The sequence below is a fragment of the Protopterus annectens genome, chromosome 1.part0, assembly GCF_019279795.1.
Source record: "Protopterus annectens isolate FY-2018-M chromosome 1.part0, PAN1.0, whole genome shotgun sequence".
Taxonomy (NCBI): Eukaryota; Metazoa; Chordata; order Ceratodontiformes; family Protopteridae; genus Protopterus; species Protopterus annectens.
In genome coordinates, this window is record NC_056725.1 from 967817729 (window position 1) to 967842342 (window position 24614).

General features: G+C 38.7%; 1 protein-coding gene across 1 annotated transcript in view; it reads right to left on the bottom strand.

Moving 5' to 3' along the window:
- ARG1 (arginase 1) overlaps positions 1–24614 on the bottom strand; it is a 211311-nt gene that overhangs the window by 79342 nt on the left and 107355 nt on the right. The window contains exon 4 of the mRNA XM_044064577.1: positions 2414–2573. Coding sequence (XP_043920512.1) covers positions 2414–2573 — 160 coding nt within the window. The remainder of the gene's footprint in view (positions 1–2413; positions 2574–24614) is intronic.

Consider the following 24614-nt stretch of genomic DNA (forward strand, 5'->3'; position numbering starts at 1 on the left):
TGTCTTTTGGTATAGGGGGAGTATGTATGCTATATATAAATATTACAGCAGCAGTGGCAGCTTGAAAGATAAGTGTGATCATTTATGCCTTAAGTTTAATTCTAGTTTAAGACCATAGGGATATACACAGAAAAGAGACTACCTATTTTTTTGGTGGGAGAGGGTATGGGACAGGTTCTACTCTCATATAAGATATATCTATCCTCACAAGCATTTGTCTTCTCAGTTGATTGTGAGGTGGTGTTTGCTCAGCATTCAGCATGAAATCTTGCATACCGATTATTTCTTCCGTGATATAAAAAAGTAGGACTGAATTTATTTTCTTTTCTATACGTATTATTTTTGTTCAGGCCATCATTACATCAGAGCATCTATAACCCCATAGTTTCTGGGTGCCTAGCAAAATCCAGCATAATTTAGTTATCGCAAGGTAGTCTTGGTCAGTTAGGATGTGTTAAAATGATACAGGAAGAAAGCAACGTTGAAGAGGAAGACTGAATTTCTTTCTGTATTCATATTTTGTGTTCAAGCAATCATTGGAAAAAAGGTTGTTTAAGCAACATTAAAATACATCTCAGAGCATCTAGAAACCCAATAGCCTCTGAGGGCCTAATAGCCCCCAGACCCCTGGCTTAATACACTTATTGCCACTGCAGTTATTGCAGTGTAGTCTTAGTCAGTTAGGATGTGTTGAAAAGATATGGAAAAAAAGTTGAAATATAGCACTAAACTTCTTTCTTTGATCATGGTCTTTGTTTGGGCAATCTTTGGATAAAAAGGTTTTTCAAAAAAACTCTCTAAATGCATCTCAGAGCATCCAGAAACCTCAAGGCTCCTAAGGGTCTGTGGGGGGAGTGTGCACCAGGGAGTCTTCTCATCTGTCGTGCAGGTTTTCCTAACGCCAACCCTGCCTGGTAGGTCTTGTAACTCTTCATGGATAATCTGACCTATCTATTTCTGTGTGAAGGAGAAATGGGCTTCCTTGAAATTGAATTAATTTATGATAAATTTGCAAACATATTACATGGCAATTTGTTGTCTTCTTTAGATCCAAACATAGTAAAAGTTCTAAACCATGAAGAAAACAAGTCTAAGATGAAATTCTTGCTAATACTAGCAAACGTATTTTGGAAATGTGACAGTATGGAATCAAACCAGAACGGGGCAAAACTAGGTAGCAACAGAACGTGCTAAAGATGAAAAAGACAGAAAACTTGAAAGCCCACATTTTGATATGCAAAGAACTGCTGACACAATCACACATTGATAAAGAGTTGACATCTGAAAGGCTAATCGAGGTAAATTTAAAACAAAAAGACTAATAATGGCAGTTCAAGGCAATAGACCAGCATCACAGACAGGGTGGGGCGAGAGGAGCACCTGCCGAGGGCACAAAATGTTTTAACTAAAACCTGAGTGCTGTAGTGCTCTATGCAAATAAGGTATACATTTGTAGCAAACAGCTTGATAAAGTTTAAAAAGAAGTCTTTTTTTAACTAAAACATAAGTGACAGTGCTCTGTGCAGGCAGGGTATAAACTGTAGCAACAGTTTGCTATAGTTTGAAAGAAGAAATTATGTTGCAGAAGGCTTAGGGGGCAGAGCACAGAAACAAGACCTGAATGGCTGGGACAGGAGAGATGCATCCGTGCCAAAAGAATGAATGGACACACACACACACACACATATATATATATATATATATATATATATATATATATATATATATTTTTTTTTTTTTTTTTTGCTCTTCAATGAAGAGAGAACTTTAATAAGCTGATCACTTACAATGTAAAAATTGAAAAAAATGGCTTATTACAATAAAGTGCTTTATTTATTTATTTTTTAGTGAATAGCTGAGGGGTGGGCCACTGGTTTATAGCAGCATGCCATACTGATTGAACCAGCTATGCTCTTGCAGTGGACTATGTACAGTATGTGCTGGTTTGGACTATATATAGAAAAAGTGGGCGATACGGACAAATGCAGGTGGTGCACCACAGAACTAGAAACAGTTGCACATCTTGTTGCTAGTTGTGATATACTTATGGCTAAGGGTTTGTATAATGAAACGAACAATGATGGGTTACGAATGGTGTACTGGAGCTTGTGCAAACACTACACAATATGCAAGTAGCTGAGAAACTCTGAAAATGTGAAGCATGAAAATTACTGAAAATATAGAAAAAGATGATCATATCGCCGGTTCACTTTCAACAATCAGTAAAGTAGAAGTAAGAAAGACAAATAAAGTTGTTAAAGAGAAAAGGACAAAAGCTGCATTTATTACTGGAGTAACTATAGCTAAATATATGTGTGTGTGTTTGTTTGTATAAGTAGATAAGCAATATTTTAATGGCTAAAGTAATAATAGGATAAAAAGTATGACAGTAACAAGGACATTGTATTTTCACCTTAGGTTGTAGCTCTTTGATGAGGAATGATACAGGTTGTCCATGCAGATTTCCAGTTGTTGTTGTCAGAGGGGTATTGATGTCAGCATGGGCATCAACCCAGACCACTCCAAGATTTGGATGGACTTCAGCATGTCCAGCAATTGTCCCTACACCCAAACTGTAAATGAACAATAAGCAGTATATTAGTTGTGGTTCACAATTATTACTTATTTAATGTGGTACACAAGCAGTAACATATATCAGCCAGTTTTCTAAAATGTGAAACCATATTTGTTTCTTGCTGTGCCTTTCATGGTTCACTTTTGAAGAAGCCATGTCTTTACTGACCTGGAAAAATCAGTGGTTAAGACACCTTGAAAAGAAATGTGTGAGTAATGCAAGATCTTAGGAAACTGTGCTACAAGTCACTTATCATACTGACATTCACTGCGTGTTAAGTGTGTGTAATAACAAACCTGTAAAGCACACGCACGAGCGCACACACACACACACACACACACACACACACACACACACACACACACACACACACACACACACACACACACACACAGTCACACAAAAACACTCACACACTCACTTAAACACGAGCATGCACACACACACACACACACACACACACACACACACACACACACACACACACACACACACACACACCACACACAGAGTTGGGCTGACAGACAGTTAAGTGCATTAAACGACTGGCACTAAAAGGGGCTGATTCTGTGTGGAAATGTGATCCAGAGCTACATTAGCCACAATAAGGAAAGAGCTCAATGCTGACTAATTTACATGCCTCTGAATCATGTGTCAAGCAACACTTTTAGAGCTTTTTACGGCTGCCATCTTTTCAGACGCCCAAAGTGGGGCATTTCTTATTGAAATGTGAGAAGACAAACTATACCCACAAACAGTGCAAAGGATTGGACTTAATTTAAAAAAAATTTTTTTTTGCAAAACTAAATGCTCACTTTTGCAGAATTTGACTTGATTTTATTGTTTTGTGTAATATTAAGGGGTCCCTATACAAAATAAATTGGGGTGTAACTGTTACTGGAAACTTAGGGAATATTTCTGTCTGAAAACCTCATGGCATTTGTCATTTTTCATGTTTTTTGTACAACACAACTGTTCATATAGGGACCATCCTGCATGAAGATGGACAGGTTCCAAACCTACCACTTTCCTGTGGTAATTATCATTGTTGGCCTATGCATCTTGTTGGCACAGATACCCCTCATTCACTCATAAACACCCCCCCCACACACACACACACACACACACACACACACACACACACACACACACACAAAATAAAAAACTTGTTAAGCACCTGCATAACATCTGCAAGGTGTTGAACAAACTTTTTTACCCCTAAATGCTGTTAAGATCAAGTTTCTCAGTGAGGCTTGACAACAGACAGTGATAGATGGTAAGGAAATGCAACAGAAGATACAATAGCTTTAAACAATGTATTACAGAGCATTTTATGAATAATAAAGTTAAAAACCTAAATAAATGTAAACATTTGCTGAGCAGTAAAAGTTATTAAACCGTATTAATAGCAGTGTTATCAGTAAGAAGTGTTCTTTACAGTGATAATAGTCAGTGCATTCATAGTCTTTTCCATAAATATTGCAGTATATTATAATACACACAACCCTCAAATTATATTTTGTAAACTTTCACAAACCCATTTTCATACTTTGAAAACTGTACGAGCTAGGCATATATAGTTAGAACATTTTTATTAACCAGACATTAACTTTCACATGACAACAAGAGATTTCTCTATAAGTCCATGATTATTGAGATATTTACAAGAACATGAAAACGTTTGCCTAATTATATAATTAGCAAAACATATAATGCTGGATATCTCTCAAGATATGCAACTTACAGTTCAAATAGCAAAGACAGTTTCTTAAAAAAAATCTATTGTCTCAGTTAATGTCATGAAACAATTTTTAAGTCACTTGTTTTTTGAAGTGTTAAGTACATATGCAACAGTTAATTGTCTTGTCTCCCACATTGGTGTTTCACACCATACACCTCAATCACATGTCAGCCTCTAAGTTATGAAAATATGAACATAAATGTGGAACTATGAATAATATGTGGCAAACAAAGATTAATTTCTCCACTGCAGGACATCCTAGACTAACAATCTTAGTGTCAATTTGTTAATATCTCCTTGCCCTTTCTAATATTGCATATTATTAGCTGGTATGTCACTTAGTTAAAGAGACAGATCCAAGAAAGGTCTGGATGCCATAAGCTGGTATTGATGTGAACTGAAAGTATACATTGCAGGCTCTAGACAATTGAAGCAGGTCATTCAGAGGAGTGCTTAGCTTCTGCTTGCTTCTATTATGCAGCACTAAAGTATTTTACTGGCTTTCAAAGTCTCTGAAAGCCAGTAAAACAGTAAACACTTTGTGCTCCCAATTGTTTTATTTTTTTCCTATAATTGGTAGTACATGGAGCAGATAAAGCTCCATGAACTACAAAGAACTATGATTAGGCCTCAGTGACCATAACCTTTATTATGTGCCAGTAGTGTACCAAGGGTGAATGGGGCAATTGCCACAGACACAAAGTATTACAGGGCATGACAGAGAGCTGGTTTCTCTTCAGCTGGGGGCTGTTGATTGGCTTCTGTACTTTCATACTTAGGTAGCCAATTGCACAGCAAGACGAAGACTCTTTTTTTTTTTTTTTTTGGCTGTTCACTTGAGAGTTGGGGGAGGCATGGATTTGGCAGAGAATAGCGGATTTACTGTAGGAAGCCAATCACCTTTTTTACTCTTTACTTGAAGAGCAAGGAGGGTGGTAAGAAATGGCTGTAGGAAGAAAAAAGTTGCTCTTCCTTTTTTTTTTTCCTTTTTTACTCTTCACTTATGTGACAAAGGGAGATACTGCCACCACTGCTATCTGGAATTTTGTAAATAAGTATATGTGATTTGTGAATATCAACATGATTCATATAAGATGCTTGTGTTACAACTGTATTAGAACTGCATGTCATGTGTATATTAAACTTGTTTGTACAGATGTGTGCTGAAAAAGGTTTTTGCAAAGTGCTTGAAATGTATCCACAGTGTGCCATACTGGAATAGAACAGAAATGTACATGCACTATTGTAACAGTTTAAATGCATATATTTTAACAGTGGAAACTGGAACACAGGAGGTTAACTTGAGTCCAGCAAAACTTCAGAAAAATAGCTGAAATTAAATTACTTTATGGCAATGCAATAAAAGGTGATATCTTTCAGTTTCAATGCAGCAAGGAGACACAATGTCTAAAACTAGGGAGCTTTCTGTATTGTTTCAAATGTGAAATAATTACCAGTCTTGAAATGTGAAGGCATGTAATTGTTTTATGACTTCCAGCATATGCCAGAGATCTAAGGTCTATGCATTTTCATAGGTAGATGCTAAATACTGCTAGGTTCCAGCAGTGGGGGTTTCACCTGTGATAGAGTCAGATGACAAGACATTATGTCATTCTGCAAGCTATCTCAGCAGTAATATTTGATATATTAATTTGAGGATTCTCTTAGAGAGACACAGCATTCTGTATTCTGTCTTGGACCTGACAACAAGAACTAGAAGATCCATTCACCACATCTGCCTTGCTCTAAAGTAAGTTAACAAGGGTATAGTAATTCTCTTAGATTCAGTCAGGAATATAGTGAAGCATAGTTTATGTGTTTTTATTTATTTATTTGAGACTGTCCTGCAATGTTGCTTTAAACATTTCCTGCTGTTTTGAACTTTGATGTCACTGTGAATATATACAGAGTAGTTTCTTATTATTAAATATATTTAAACCTTTCACTCTGACTGATCTTTGTAATGATATTTAAGTTTTGAGAGTACTTGCATATTTATTTGGTGAAACTGTAGGCTACTTCAAATAGCCTTTCTCTTGGTCAAACTACCATTTGCATTAATATTGCTATTATACAGTAAGATTGGATACCCTTTGTTAGGGGCATTAAAGTAGATGATAAGGAGTTGGCTGGTGGCAGTGATAACTACCTTATAGTCTGGGAAAAAGGGGGCATTGCTAGTAAACCTGTACCAGCCTTTCCAAGGGGATTGTGTGTGTGTGTGTGTGTGTGTGTGTGTGTGTGTGTGTGTGTGTGTGTGTGTGTGTGTGTGTGTGTGTGTGTGTGTGTGTGTGTGTGTGTGTGTGTGTGTGTGTGTGTGTGTGTGTGTGTGTGTGTGTAAATCAAACCTCAAATTGTGTGTGTGTCAGCTATTTGGGCATTAACACAAAGCACTGGTTGGACAGAGAGGATGATGGAGGTCTTGGCTTGGCCACTCAGCTAAGATCTCAACTCTATAGCTGTGCCAGTGGGGAGTCTTACTGGGGATCTGGAGAAAGACAAAGAAACCAGCCTGGACTGACTGTGGCCTCTGTGTGCTCTTAAGGGATATTGCACTTGATGCAGAGAGCTGCATCTGGAAATACTGTGCATGCGTGTGCTTGTCATCCTCCCTGTGTACGCCCCCCACCATTGCCAGTGTTGAGGACTGAGGCTCCTTGATTACTGATCCAGTGGTGGGTCATCACAACTTGAATGAAGAGGTGAGGGTATAAGGTGCAACTTTGTGGGACCAGCAGCAGGTGCTAGTTGTGCCAGCTATGGTTCTGTTGTTTGCTTTCAACACTTTCAGTATCAAAGTGAATTTCTTAACATCCATGTTGAAAACATACTAATAATTTGGTTATGATCAGAGACTCTGGGGTGGATTCAATAAAGCCTACACTAAGTGTACACTAAGTGTACACTAAGCATACATGATGTGTATTTAATAAAATTCTTATCACATTTTTTGTGCTTTCTAGTCACTCAGATAGATTACATTAAGTGTACATGCAGACTACACTTTGTGGTAACCTGTATGAATCCCTGTCAATATTTGAAGCTGCAAGAATATCAAAAGGAAAACTAAATTTAGGAGAAGAAGGTGTGCTTTAAGTCTGTGTTGTCTGTTCACTCAGAACAGTGTACACTTGGTGTAGGCTTTATTGAATTTGGGCCTTTGTCATAACCATCTATATAATGCAAGTAATGCTACAATTGCACTCTAAAAGCAGGGTAGAAACAAGCTTGTTAAATACCTTTCTGAATTCAGAAAAAAACATACTAAGTACCACTAAGAGACTGGGTTTCACATTAAAGATTAATAGCAGACAGTGACAGCCAGCAAAAGACAGAGAAAGAAGGTAAAATTCCTTTGATAGCTGCTAGGTACTTCACTCTGCCATATTAAAAGTAAAAACTGTGGCAGAAAAAAGTCTCTTAACTTTTAAAGCTATTTGTTCTTAAGAGAGATGCTTAATTTTTGCCTAATGTGTTTTAGCAGATCTAACTGTTTTACTGACTTTCAAAGCCAGTAAAGCACTTTGTGATCCTATACATTTTTCCTGTGGCTGACAATACATGTAGCACATAAAGCTGATTATGATCAGGTCTCACTGATAATAATTCTTATTATGTTCTTTCTCAGCATGGATGTCAAGATTCACCTCTCAATCTCCACACTCAAAGGGAATTTCTTGGCATTCCTGTATCAAAAACACAATAATTTGGTTATGATCAGAGACCCTCTACATTATTTGTTTGTAAAGGTAGTTCTATAAAACAAAAGTAACACATGATGGAGACAGTAAGTGTAATGTTCTATAGCAGGTAGGCTTTACAATCACTTCCTGTTGAACAAACTAAATAGAAACATCATTTGTGGAACTCAGCATTGTTTCTATGTGTCATTCTACACTGTATGTTAAAACCTATGGCAGTATCTAGCTGGGAGTCCAGAACATGAAAAGCAGTATGTTTGCTGGAGAGGATGCATAATGAATTACAGCTGCCATGCTTTAAACATTTGAGATTTTGTTGCAGCTTTCCACATAGGTGATAACAGGTTCACTTTAAAATGTGTATCTTCATTCATTGTTCTGTTATTTTTTATCTTTTGGAGTAATTTTCCTCAGTTTATTTTTTTATTTCCAATGGTCTCTGATTTGATAAGGTCAGTTTTAGTTATATTTTCTTACTATGGTTCTGTATGACAAGTTGTTACTCGGTTCTTAGATTTCTCTTTTAACACACCATCACTATTTCATTTCATAAGTGATTCCACTAGGATAGAAAACACATTGTACAATGCACTGTTAATCTATCATCTTTCAAAAGAAAAAGAAGACTAGCGTACAAAGTATTTATAAACAAGTCAAGGAAAACAGGTCATTGTAGAATCCAGTCCATCCAACACTTGTGAACTATGTTAGCGTTTCAGTCTAGCATCATGAAATGTTTTAGGAATGTTTGATTACACTGATGGGTATAAAAAGTTGTGTTGTGCTCTAAGATAGTCCTTATTCATATTTTTCTACCTGACCTAAATGCAGAGTTTGCTGGAATAAATTTATGAACACATTTTCAGGCAAAAGCACAATTCTGTGACCATTGACATCTTTCTACTATTAACAGACAAATATTTTAATCAATTTTTGATGGTCTCCATAAGACATTTGTCTTGACAGAGTATCATTTTTTACAAACAAACTCTAGAGTTTGATGAAACTGGCATGACTTAGTTTACCCAATACCAAGTCCGGTGAATAAAACAGAGTGAATGTGGTAACCAAATCTCCTTGTTAGGTGTATTTTCATGACTTCAGCTAGCCTTGAAATTCCATTCAAGCCCCAAACGGCTTCCTAATCTAATTAAACACATGGAACATCTCTCTCAGTCGACAATGGAAGTACAGCAGTGACCATTTCATACTGATATTGCATTATGTTAATGCCAAAGAATTAATCAAGTTACAGGCTGATTTTCAGATTCATGACCACTGGTTCCTTCATAGTTGATAACATCTACACCACAAACAAAACAGTCACTCGCACGTTCTAGTGCTGTATCATACATCAAATGTCTCTCATTACAGCTACCATAGACACTAATCAACAAAACAAATCAAAGCATTTGCCTGCCTTTAGGGGGAAGCGTATGGATGACTGTAAATGGCTAGGTTACAATTCTGTTAGTTGACTGAGGAAGAAGCCACCAAAGATGATAAACTGCCTAAAATCTACAAGGATGGGGACTGGCAGCAATCTTCACATGGCAATGGAATTGGATTGATATGAGGGTGAGATGCCACAGTGACAGATGCAGACTGGCTGCACTTCCTGAAATCTGCGTGGCTGAATTGTAAATCTGTATCCTTAGTTATACAAATATAAGTCCCTTGTATGTTTTATTTATTTTATTTATTACATTTGATAACCAGTAATGTCTGACTGGGCCAGGAACCCGTTTTCAGCAGAAGCCCGGGGAGAAAAGCTCCACTATAGTAACATTACAGACAAAAATAATAATATATATACAGATACAAATAAAGATAACAGAGTATACAAATATATAGAGAAACATTAAATGAGCCAGCAAGACAATTGCAAATGCATGAACATTTATGAGCATAGTATATATGAATGCATGTGCAACAGAGTAACAGAATGAAGTTGTATCAAATAAGCAATTCAGCATAGAGGTGAAGTGGGAGAGGGAATGCTAGAAGCAACAGGAATCAGGGGTAGAGTTAGGAGGAGCAGAAAGGAGTGTTATAGTAAAGCAGCTGGGAAAGAATTAGCCTGGAGTTTGTTTATGAAGCACAGACAAGTAAAGGACAGACTTACTGCAAAACCACTCTGATTGGTCTGTCAGCTGAGACCGAGAATTATGAAACACATTAAAAACTATGTGGGAAAAGAGACAGTGTTACTAGTAAATAGGATTCCTTTCACTGACATGAGATGGCAATAAACAAATATATGTAAAAAAGAGGTATGACAGTGAGAAAGAGCAACATGTTCCACTAAAAGATAAAGCTTTGTCTTCCTTTGTGACAGAATAGTTTTGCATACAATAGTTCAATTCTTATTTCAGGCACTTTCTCATTTATTTTCCCTATAAACAGGAATACGGCAAGAGTAGACAATAAGGTGAACACTAACAGATCAATCCTGGAAGGCATCCGCATCGCATTAGCTTTTAGTAGGGTAGATGTAGGTCATTAGAATGGATTAATATCCTGGAAATGTTTAAAACAGTATGCTAGGCTGTTGCTGTTTCACTGATGCAATTTGCTTGCATGGTATAAACAAATACTTTCAGGTGCTTGGTACATTGGTCTTCTTGATGCTAATAATAGCAACATTTAGGTGTTTACCTAGTGCTGAATGCATGTATGAGCTGTCACTGAACTTCATCGAAAAGAGGTCATAACCTCACCTCATTTCTACACCCCTAAAAAGAAAAGACTGAACCTGTGATTTTTGTCCACATATAGGAAGTCATGTTCCTGGAAGTAATGTATAGTCTGGTCTGTAGCTAGGTCATTTGGCACACTGAGGAATTTTCCAGTTAGTAACCACCCTCAGTCAGAGGTGAGCATAAATAAAAAAGTCAATGAGCAGAAACAGTCATCCACCAGACAGAAAGCTATTAAGTATGCACATGACAGGACTTTGTACTATGTATAACATACCTTTCGGGTATTGTAGCATGCTTGTTCCTGCAAGCAATTTATTTAAGCAGTCACTATCTCAATACGGCTCTTAAAATAATTTATGTTAGTGCTTACAGTTGCAAAGTTGGATCAACAGTCATACCCAACGATCACACTACTGACTTGCTAGAACCCAGTGACACCTTTTCTACAGGGCTGTAACTGTTTCGACCTGGGACATCTGCCCCTTTGCTCAACCCTAGCTATGACATTTCCATTGAAGCAGTGGTTGGTAGTGTTTCCTGCCACTGTTTTATTGTCCAGCCTTGGCAGAGACAATTACAACATTTAAATTTTACTTCACAAACAACACAGAAAAGTTCAGGAAGTTTGCAAAAGTATCATAAAAGAGCTTACTGCCAAAGTTTACATATCTTCCTCTAACAATTAACTATATTGCATAAAATTTTATTATAAAATTAAGATATGCAGCCATAAATGTTTAAGGAACTACAGCAATATAAATATTTTCATTTAACTTTACAAATACAGAGATAAGGACTCTCAAAGACTGCAATGTGGTGAGTGCATTTTGTATTAAGGATAAGGACATAAAGTGCCTCCCTGGTGTACATTGTTTATTTTAAATAATCTTGTAGGTCAACCAATACAGGGGAAATATAGTTTTGTTAACTATCTCTAGAGCAGTCTGTCGCATTTAACACACGTGTGTACCTGTTACAAATCCAAATAGCTGGACTCTTCAACTGGGAGAATGAAACTCTACATTCTTCAGATGTAGCCAGTGCCATAGCTTCTTTTTTTCATCTGCTGCACCACACTTTGAAGCAAGGGTCTAGGCTGCTGAAGCAACTGTTCTGTCAGGTAATCCCTAGTGCCCTGTATATCCTGGGAGCAAAGGAGCATCTGTTAGCATGAGTCACAAGCACTGGACTGCCAAAACAAACTCCACAATGAGGGAAATGTAAAGTAGCAAGAACACTGTCAGGACTTTTGTGGCCAGAACCTATTTGCTGGCTGTATTAAAGAATAACTAAAGTGGGGGGTATAATGATTGTTTATTGATGAATGTACTTCCTTACCTTTGCACTTTTCAGCAGAACCACATCTGCGGCTGAGGGGCACCCTAGGCAAAGAGATCCATGGTGCTACCCCTACCGCCAACTGCTTCCCACCTCCTATTTAGATCCCTTCATTGCTCCCTAACTCCATCCTGGCCTCTGCCCACACCATCTATGTTACTTTGTTCTTCCTTTTCTCACATTTTCACTACTTTCCAGCTTTTTCTTGTGTCTTTTAAATACAGCCTAACTGGCTAAGATCACACTGTAATAAATGTGGAGGAAATAAATTAATAAACCAGGGGTCTGAAGCGGTGGGGCTCTGGATAGACTGACATGATTTTATAGGTTTTCTTTACAGCTTTTTCATCCAATGATGGTCTGAAAAAAACTCATGACCAAGGAGAAAAATTATGGCTATTTTTTGGTTTTGCTTTTTCATGCATCCTTTCAACAAAGTTTAACTAGCCAAGACTGCTGTGTAATAATTGAGGAGGAAATAAAACAAAGTAGCCAGGTGTCTGGGTATTGCTAGACCTCCAAGAAGCCATGGAGTTGTACATGGTATGTAGTACATTTTATATTATTTTCCAACCTTTTCATCAAATGATGGTGTGAACAGAAATTATGAGTAAAGAAAAGAAATTCAATCTTATTTTTATGTAAAAGGCTTGATGTTGAAAGCAGACACATTAGCAGCTCACAACAGAATGATAACACAAATGTTTGAGAGGATACTTATTAGATTGGGATGAAAGTGAAGGCAAAAATTGTCATAGTAATATAATTCAAGGGGCTGGTGCCATGCATGTACACAGCATGCTTCATCACCTCCAGTCTGAAAAGATAGCCATCTTCTGTGTACCTCTCTGATGTCAGAATGGGACGCAATTAAAAACAAAATAAAAGAAAAATAAACAAACAGATTGAATGCAGTAAGATATTTCACCCTGTTGGTGTCAGATAAATATAAATGACATGTGTCCATGCCACTTCCCCCAAAAGACATCAGTAGATGTGTCTGATGTTTGAAAAAACAACAGTCACATCAAGATACTCTGACTTTTTGCACCTAGATAGTACATTGTCCCTAGCAACCTATAGTGGCCTTCTACGAATACCTCTGAGATTTGTGAGGAAAGTTAAATAAATACTGACCACACTGTCCTCAGTTTCCATACAAGCTATAGTAACCTTATGTCTACACCTCTGAGGTTTGTTAGAAAAGTTAAAGAAAATATTAACCTTTGTCCTCAGTAACTCACATAAGCTATTGTGATGTTCTGTGCACACATTTGAGCTTTGATTGAGATGAAAATTAAACCAATAAATAATGACCACATAATCCCCAGCACCCCACACAAGCTACAGCAATATTCTGTGTACATATATGACAGGGACAGTTTTTGACAACTAAGACTGTATCAAAATGTACTTATACAGCTTGCATTGTGGGGGCTGCCAGGGCGACATAAGCGCTTAGTGTCTAGATGTTCTATGATGCAATTTTTGTCTTATTTTTAAAAGTTAACTTGTTAACTTTTTTACTAACCAGAAGAGTTTTGAATGTGACCAGCAAGTCTACAGCTAAAAATCAATTATATTTTTACACACACTCACACTCACACTCACACACACACTCACACTCACACTCACACACACACTCACACACTCACACTCACACTCACACTCACACACACACTCACACTCGCACACTCACACGCACACTCACACTCTCACACACACACACACACACACACACACACACACACACACACACACACACACACACACAGACACACACACTCACACACACTCAAACACTCACACACACTCTCACATTCTCACACACACTCACATACACTCACACACACTCACGCAATCTCACACACACACTCTTACACACACTCACACACACACTCTTACACACACTCACACTCACACTCGCACACACACTCACACTCACACACACACTCACACACTCACACACACTCGCACACACTCACACACACTCACACACACACACACTCACACACACTCACACACACTCACACGCTCACACACGCTCACACACACTCACACACAGTCACACTCTCACACACACTCACACACACTCTCACACACACTCACACTCAATCTCACGCACACTCACACACACTGTCTCACACACACTCACACACACACTCACACGCTCTCACACACACAGACACACACACACACACACACACACACACACACACACACACACACACACACACACACACACACACACTCACACACATATACTGACACTAATCCTGAATGCTGACCTGATTTCTCATACATGCACATACATATATTACTACTGACCCTCACAAACTGGGTGTTTCACATGATGCACACACATACATGCTTTATTTACAGACAAATTGGAGTAATACTAGTTAACTTAGGGCATGTTTTGGGGATGTTAAGGGAAACCATCGCACATAGATAAACACACATAGATGGAGAGGGAATACAGATGACATGCTGAAGAAGCCACATCCAAGGACATAACCAAAGTCAATTGCTGCAAGATGACAATAAAACTCACTGCACCACTGTGCCAGTATGCAGTTAATTTCATTTGCTCATTCCAGACCATTAATGATAACCACTTAGTGTGTGCAGTGCTGACGTTTGTGATGCAAAGTGAGAGAAATTATTGTGAACTTCTTACTTTTAAACACACTGCAAATACCCCAGGCATACACCCCCCCCCCCGCACACACACATTATATATATATATATATATATATATATATATATATATATATATATATACAGACTCACAAGCACACACTTGTACATGCACACACACCACTGGCACACCCGCACTAGCATTGTCCATAGCAATACTAGTTTTACACACTGATTTCAGCAGATATACATTGTGTGCCACTACTTCTGCCATGCCAGATCAGTGACTGCTGATTAACAATGATCAAACATAAGCCACAAAAAGTCAGATTTATGCACAGGTGGCTGCCACAGTAACACACAGTAATTACAGTAAAGTATGAATCTTGTTTAAAATGCACGCTAATCCTACAACGCCAGGTTGGTGACTGTATAAACTGAGAAAATGACAAAAGGGTCAGTTACTTAAATTCACACTCAAACCGCTCCCTCACTCCCTGCCTAGCAGTAACCACATATTTCAATTTTGTTTCACACAAATAGAAGCCACACATTAAAGTATTCCAAGTTGCTCTACTCAAATCATAATAGTCCTGCAAAGCCAGAGCAATGAGCAATCAACTACTAAACATTTTTCTCCACAGACAGTTCCAGCAAGTATGGCTTATTTGTCTGTGTACATCTTAGATGTGAAAATCTCACAAAATAAAAATATGTGTAATAAATAGCACTCAAAAATGTGTTCAAGTAGCTGTCAACCTCTTAGCACAAGAATCAGGGGCAAAGGTCCAAAATCAGGGGTAGATGTTAAATATTGTCCTTGTATACTTACTCAGAAAATTGCTAAAATAAAAGCTTATGATTTTTCTGAAAGAAAGTCTGAAATTCAAATGATTATAATTATTTAGTGACTGCAATCCTCAGTGATTTGAAAGAAAGCCAAACATTTTATGAGGAGCAGACCATAAATGAAGCAAAATTAGTGACATTTTGAGAAGATTCCAGCTTATATCACACAAACATATGTTAGCCAGTGCCTCTCAATCACATGGACTCAACTTCTTTTTTCAAGACATATCTAGTTGCCTCTCAGTCACATGGACTCAACTTCTTTTTGAAGTTTATGACCCTGACCTTGAGTAGCATCTTACCGTCACCAAGAATGATGCCACAATATGAAGACAAGATGATCAATTTCAACAATTGGCTTAAGTATTGGTGTCATTCAAAGGGGATCCAATGCCTGTCAGCCTGGAATGACATGCTTGACAAGCCACAATGCTTCGCTAGGGACAGCTTGCACCTGTCACCCCTGGGCTTTCGGATATTGGCAAAGGCTCTTGCTACCCCCATAGTGCCTTTTTTAGGCAAGGCTCAAAAGACAAACCCACCTCGATAGGTATCACAAGGGATAAGAAACTAAGAGTAATGCTACTCAATGCCAGAAGTCTAAACCTCTAGATGCACGCACTCGAAACTCTCCTTAGCATGGAGAACATCGATATCTGTGCAGTAACAGAAACCTGGTTCAAGGCTCCCGAGAGCACCCCAGTACTACCAGGTTATACCTCGTACCATGCTTTTTGGCCCCAAAACTTGGACCGAACCACAAAAGGAGGGGGAGTATCAATATTCGTCAAAGATACCCACACCTCCAGGTTGGTGGCACAGCACGAAGCATCAGAGACTATCCATGTGCAACTAACAGTGGGTAAAACTGCCTTCCAGTTTATAGCCTGCTACAGACCACCCTCCAAAACCCAGGAACCCCACTTGGCCTTCCTGAGAACACTGGAAAATATGAAGGTCTCTCCAAACACCATTATATTGGGTGACTTCAACTACCCAAACATAGACTGGGAGCATTACTCTAGCTCCAACATCCTAGCCCAAAAGTTCCTAGAATTTATAAACTCAAATGCTATGAAACAACTTGATACCACTCCCACAAGAGGGGAAAACATACTGGACCTGATCATCACCAACATGGGGACTCTATGCTCCAGACCAGAAGTGTATCCCTCACTGGTAAGATCAGACCATAAACTAATCTCACTGGATATTCACATCCCGACCCCACCCCCTGCCCAGAAAACCACAGTGAAAAACTTCTCTAAAGCAAATTTCACACTCCTCAAAACCGAGGTGGAATCCTTCAAAGCCCCCAGGCCTGTGGAAAATACGGCCCAGACTGCAGAATCCTTTATAAACACATTCTATGAACACCTTCAGGAATGCATGGATCATGCAATCCCAAATAAAACCAAGACCCAATCCTCCAAAGGCAGGCGTCCTGGCTGGTGGACCCCAGCCATAAACAAACTATACAATAGGAGGAGGAAACTACTACATGATAGAGCAAAATCCCAAAAAAGGAGGCTTCTCTGATCAGTATTAGCAAAAAACTACGGGCACTCATAAAATTGTCTAAGGCCAGCTTCGAGAGAAAAATTGCACAGGACACTAAGGATAATCACAAGGCTTTCTTTATTTATGTTAGGAACCTGGGTGGGAATTCCCAGATATGCTCAGAATTAGTCCAAAATGACAAAAAATACATTGAACCCACAGACATTGCCAACATCCTAGCTGACAGGTTCAGCGCAAACTCCCCCCCCCTCCCCACCAAAAGGGCAAATATCTATCCCAGCAGAGTGCTGCCCCCTTGACATCTCAGATGCTCAGGTAAGAGCCGCCCTCTCCAAAGCAAAAAACACAGCATCAATGAGACCAGACGATGTCCCAGGCTGCGTCCTACATGAACTCCAAGAAGAGCTAAACCCAAACCTAAAACTACTGTTCAGTCTCAGCCTTCCTACAGGATATGTACCCAAAGAGTGGCGTACAGCAACAGTGGTCCCTCTCCACAAAGGTGGTGCCTCAACGGATCCTGGAAACTATCGCCCCATAAGCCTGACTAGCTTGGTCTGCAAAGCTATGGAAAAGATCATCATGGACCTCATAAATAAAGATATTGGGGACCTACAGACACTGGATCCTACCCAGTTCGGCTTTGTTAAGGGCAGATCCTGCCCATTAAACCTGGTCAATTTCTTTGAAACAGTCACCAAGGCCATTGACGAGGGGAAGGTGGTCCACACAGCCTACCTGGAACTCGCAAAAGCCTTCGATACAATACAAACAGGTCATTGTAGAATCCAGTCCATCCAACACTTGTGAACTATGTTAGCGTTTCAGTCTAGCATCATGAAATGTTTTAGGAATGTTTGATTACACTGATGGGTATAAAAAGTTGTGTTGTGCTCTAAGATAGTCCTTATTCATATTTTTCTACCTGACCTAAATGCAGAGTTTGCTGGAATAAATTTATGAACACATTTTCAGGCAAAAGCATAATTCTGTGACCATTGACATCTTTCTACTATTAACAGACAAATATTTTAATCAATTTTTGATGGTCTCCATAAGACATTTGTCTTGACAGAGTATCATTTTTTACAAACAAACTCTAGAGTTTGATGAAACTGGCATGACTTAGTTTACCCAATACCAAGTCCGGTGAATAAAACAGAGTGAATGTGGTAACCAAATCTCCTTGTTAGGTGTATTTTCATGACTTCAGCTAGCCTTGAAATTCCATTCAAGCCCCAAACGGCTTCCTAATCTAATTAAACGCATGCAACATCTCTCTCAGTCGACAATGGAAGTACAGCAGTGACCATTTCTTACTGATATTGCATTCTGTTAATGCCAAAGAATTAATCAAGTTACAGGCTGATTTTCAGATTCATGACCACTGGTTCCTTCATAGTTGATAACATCTACACCACAAACAAAACAGTCACTCGCAAGTTCTAGTGCTGTATCATACATCAAATGTCTCTCATTACAGCTACCAGAGACACTAATCAACAAAACAAATCAAAGCATTTGCCTGCCTTTAGGGGGAAGCGTATGGATGACTGGAAATGGCTACGTTACAATTCTGTTAGTTGACTGAGGAAGAAGCCATCAAAGATGATAAACTGCCTAAAATCTACAAGGATGGGGACAGGCAGCAATCTTCACATGGCAATGGAATTGGATTGATATGAGGGTGAGATGCCACACTGACAGATGCAGACTGGCTGCACTTCCTGAAATCTGCGTGGCTGAATTGTAAATCTGTATCCTTAGTTATACAAAGTCCCTTGTATGTTTTATTTATTTTATTTATTACATTTGATAACCAGTAATGTCTGACTGGGCCAGGAACCCGTTTTCAGCAGAAGCCCGGGGAGAAAAGCTCCACTATAGTAACATTACAGACAAAAATAATAATATATATACAGATACAAATAAAGATAACAGAGTATACAAATATATAGAGAAACATTAAATGAGCCAGCAAGACAATTGCAAATGCATGAACATTTATGAGCATAGTATATATGAATGCATGTGCAACAGAGTAACAGAATGAAGTTGTATCAAATAAGCAATTCAGCATAGAGGTGAAGTGGGAGAGGGAATGCTAGAAGCAACAGGAATCAGAGGTAGAGTTAGGAGGAGTAGAAAGGAGTGTTATAGTAAAGCAGCTGGGAAAGAATTAGCCTGGAGTTTGTTTATGAAGCACAGACAAGTAAAGGACAGACTTACTGCAAAACCACTCTGATTGGTCTGTCAGCTGAGACCGAGAATTATGAAACACATTAAAAACTATGTGGGAAAAGAGACAGTGTTACTAGTAAATAGGATTCCTTTCACTGACATGAGATGGCAATAAACAAATATATGTAAAAAAGAGGTATGACAGTGAGAAAGAGCAACATGTTCCACTAAAAGATAAAGCTTTGTCTTCCTTTGTGACAGAATAGTTTTGCATACAATAGTTCAATTCTTATTTCAGGCACTTTCTCATTTATTTTCCCTATAAACAGGAATACGGCAAGAGTAGACAATAAGGTGAACACTAACAGATCAATCCTGGAAGGCATCCGCATCGCATTAGCTTTTAGTAGGGTAGATGTAGGTCATTAGAATGGATTAATATCCTGGAAATGTTTAAAACAGTATGCTAGGCTGTTGCTGTTTCACTGATGCAATTTGCTTGCATGGTATAAACAAATACTTTCAGGTGCTTGGTACATTGGTCTTCTTGATGCAAATAATAGCAACATTTAGGTGTTTACCTAGTGCTGAATGCATGTATGAGCTGTCACTGAACTTCATCGAAAAGAGGTCATAACCTCACCTCATTTCTACACCCCTAAAAAGAAAAGACTGAACCTGTGATTTTTGTCCACCTATAGGAAGTCATGTTCCCGGAAGTAATGTATAGTCTGGTCTGTAGCTAGGTCATTTGGCACACTGAGGAATTTTCCAGTTAGTAACCACCCTCAGTCAGAGGTGAGCATAAATAAAAAAGTCAATGAGCAGAAACAGTCATCCACCAGACAGAAAGCTATTAAGTATGCACATGACAGGACTTTGTACTATGTATAACATACCTTTCGGGTATTGTAGCATGCTTGTTCCTGCAAGCAATTTATTTAAGCAGTCACTATCTCAATACGGCTCTTAAAATAATTTATGTTAGTGCTTACAGTTGCAAAGTTGGATCAACAGTCATACCCAACGATCACACTACTGACTTGCTAGAACCCAGTGACTCCTTTTCTACAGGGCTGTAACTGTTTCGACCTGGGACATCTGCCCCTTTGCTCAACCCTAGCTATGACATTTCCATTGAAGCAGTGGTTGGTAGTGTTTCCTGCCACTGTTTTATTGTCCAGCCTTGGCAGAGACAATTACAACATTTAAATTTTACTTCACAAACAACACAGAAAAGTTCAGGAAGTTTGCAAAAGTATCATAAAAGAGCTTACTGCCAAAGTTTACATATCTTCCTCTAACAATTAACTATATTGCATAAAAATGTAATTATAAAATTAAGTTATGCAACCATAAATGTTTAAGGAACTACAGCAATATAAATATTTTCATTTAACTTTACAAATACAGAGATAAGGACTCTCAAAGACTGCAATGTGGTGAGTGCATTTTGTATTAAGGATAAGGGCATAAAGTGCCTCCCTAGTGTACATTGTTTATTTTAAATAATATTGTAGGTCAGCCAATACAGGGGAAATATAGTTTTGTTAACTATCTCCAGAGCAGTCTGTCGCATTTAACACACGTGTGTACCTGTTACAACTTGTTCTACATCAGATACAAACATTTTTATTCCTTATTTTTCTTTTTATTTTGTACATGTATTAAACATTTTTGAGTTGACACAGGTGTACATGTATTAAACATTTCTGAGATGACACAGGTGTACATGTATTGAATGTTTTTGAGATAACACAGTAAGCACACCAATGTTAAAACAGATGCAAGCCAAGCTAACTTATTGTTGAGACAAATGTAAATTGCATCCACTGAAGTCCACATTCTATATATGGTGCAGAGTCATTTCCTACCATTGCAAGTTTGGTCTACTTCAAATCATCGAAATACCACATCATCGAATCACAAAACATTGAGTCAGAAAGAATGAAACCTGATAATATTGAACTAAGTACATGGAACTATTTAAGGATTATAGTGCTGCAATCAGAGCACCTTCTCCATTTAAAAACATAAGCTAACAAAAATATACCCATTTCAACAGTTTTGAAAGCAGGTAAACCTCCCTGCACCCCCTCACACCCCCCCCCCCGTAAATTATATACGCCAACTCCAAGATTGCACTACAGTGGGGTAGGGGTAAATTTCCTAATCCCCAGTGTACCGTGATCTCCATTGCAAACGTTGAAAAGCAATAGTTTTTTTTTGTTTAACACTGTTATTAAATGCAGAAGCTGCTCTGATGACTGCAGCTCGATCTCCATTCCATAGCTTTGTATACTACCTGACTCAGTTCACCTGGTTCAGTGTTTCACATTTCAATAATGTCAGCCTTCGATGTTATCAAGTTTCATTCTTTTCGTCTCAATGTTTTGTGATTCGATGATGTGGTATATCAATGATCTGAAGTAAACCCTGCAAGTTAACATATTCAATAAATATGATTTTGTCTTGTAAAATGGAGAAACATGTACTGGTACAGGCCAAATCATAATCTAAATGAGGATGGATGACTGTATATAGGCTGGGTTCATACTCCCTGCACCACCCTTCAAAGTATACATGCTCCTGACCTTCCAGACAATTGAACCAGTAAGCATGTTTTAAATATAAACTGAAGTCCACCACCCTGCTTGGTGTCATTTATGTTTTTGTGTTGTCAGACAGTGCTGACACAAAGGAATGCATTTTCAAAACACACAGACATGGTTGCTACATAAACCCTGTGCCCATCCAAATAGCTGGACTCTTCAACTGGGAGAATGAAACTCTACATTCTTCAGATGTAGCCAGTGCCATAGCTTCTTTTTTTCATCTGCTGCACCACACATTGAAGCAAGGGTCTAGGCTGCTGAAGCAACTTTTTTGTCAGGTAATCCCTAGTGCCCTGTATATCCTGGGAGCAAAGGTGCATCTGTTAGCATGAGTCACAAGCACTGGACTGCCAAAACAAACTCCACAATGAGGGAAATGTAAAGTAGCAAGAACACTGTCAGGACTTTTGTGGCCAGAACCTATTTGCTGGCTGTATTAAAGAATAACTAAAGTGGGGGGTATAATGATTGTTTATTGATGAATGTACTTCCTTACCTTTGCACTTTTCAGCAGAACCACATCTGCGGCTGAGGGGCACCCTAGGCAAAGAGATCCATGGTGCTACCCCTACTGCCAACTGCTTCCCACCTCCTATTTAGATCCCTTCATTGCTCCCTAACTCCATCCTGGCCTCTGCCCACACCATCTATGTTACTTTGTTCTTCCTTTTCTCACATTTTCACTACTTTCCAGCTTTTTCTTGTGTCTTTTAAATACAACCTAACTGGCTAAGATCACACTGTAATAAATGTGGAGGAAATAAATTAATAAACCAGGGGTCTGAAGCGGTGGGGTTCTGCATAGGCTGACATAATTTTATAGGTTTTCTTTACAGCTTTTTCATCCAATGATGGTCTGAAAAAAACTCATGACCAAGGAGAAAAATTCTGGCTTATTTTTTGGTTTTGCTTTTTCATGCATCCTTTCAACAAAGTTTAACTAGCCAAGACTGCTGTGTAATAATTGAGGGGGAAATAAAACAAAGTAGCCAGGAGTCTGGGTATTGCTAGACCTCCAAGAAGCCATGGAGTTGTACATGGTATGTAGTACATTTTATATTATTTTCCAACCTTTTCATCAAATGATGGTATGAACAGAAATTATGAGTAAAGAAAAGAAATTCAATCTTATTTTTATGTAAAAGGCTTGATGTTGAAAGCAGACAAATTAGCAGCTCACAACAGAATGATAACACAAATGTTTGAGAGGATACTTTTAGATTGGGATGAAAGTGAAGGCACAAATTGTCACAGTAATATAATTCAAGGGGCTGGTGCCATGCATGTACACAGCATGCTTCATCACCTCCAGTCTGAAAAGATATCCATCTTCTGTGTACCTCTCTGATGTCAGAATGGGATGCAATTTAAAACAAAAAAAGAGAAAAATGAACAAACAGATTGAATGCAGTAAGATATTTCACCCTGTTGGTGTCAGATAAATATAAATGACATGTGTCCTTGCCACTTCCTCCAAAAGACATCAGTAGATGTGTCTGATGTTTGAAAAAACAATAGTCACATCAAGATACTCTGACTTCTTGCTCCTAGATAGTACATTGTCCCTAGCAACCTATAGTGGCCTTCTACGAATACCTCTGAGATTTGTGAGGAAAGTTAAATAAATACTGACCACACTGTCCTCAGTTCCCATACAAGCTATAGCAACCTTATGTCTATACCTCTGAGGTTTGTTAGAAAAGTTAAAGAAAATATTAACCTTTGTCCTCAGTAACTCACATAAGCTATTGTGATGTTCTGTGCACACATTTGAGCTTTGATTGAGATGAAAATTAAAGCAATAAATATTGACCACATAATCCCCAGCACCCCACACAAGCTACAGCAATATTCTGTGTACATATATGACAGGGACAGTTTTTGACAACTAAGACTGTATCAAAATGTACTTATACAGCTTGCATTGTGGGGGCTGCCAGGGCAACATAAGCGCTGAGTGTCTAGATGTTCTATGATGCAATTTTTGTCTTATTTTTAAAAGTTAATTTGTTAACTTTTTTACTAACCAGAAGAGTTTTGAATGTGACCAGCAAGTCTACAGCTAAAAATCAATGATATTTTCACACACACTCACACTCACACACACTCACACTCACACTCGCACACACACTCGCACTCACACTCGCACTCACACTCGCACACACTCACACACACACACACACACACACACTCACACACACTCTCACATTCTCACACACACTCACATACACTCACACACACTCACGCAATCTCACACACACACTCTTACACACACTCACACACACACTCTTACACACACTCACACTCACACTCGCACACACACTCACACACACACACACACTCGCACACACACTCGCACACACTCGCACACACACTCACACACACACACACACACTCACACGCTCACACACACTCACACACACTCACACACACTGTCACACTCTCACACACACTCACACATACTCTCACACACACACACTCAATCTCACGCACACTCACACACAGTGTCTCACACACACTCACCCTCACACTCACACGCTCTCACACACACAGACACACACACACACACACACACACTCACACACACACACACACACACACACACACACACACACACACACACACACACACACACACACACACACACAAACTCACACACATATACTGACACTAATCCTGAATGCTGACCTGATTTCTCCTACATGCACATACATATATTACTACTGACCCTCACAAACTGAGTGTTTCACA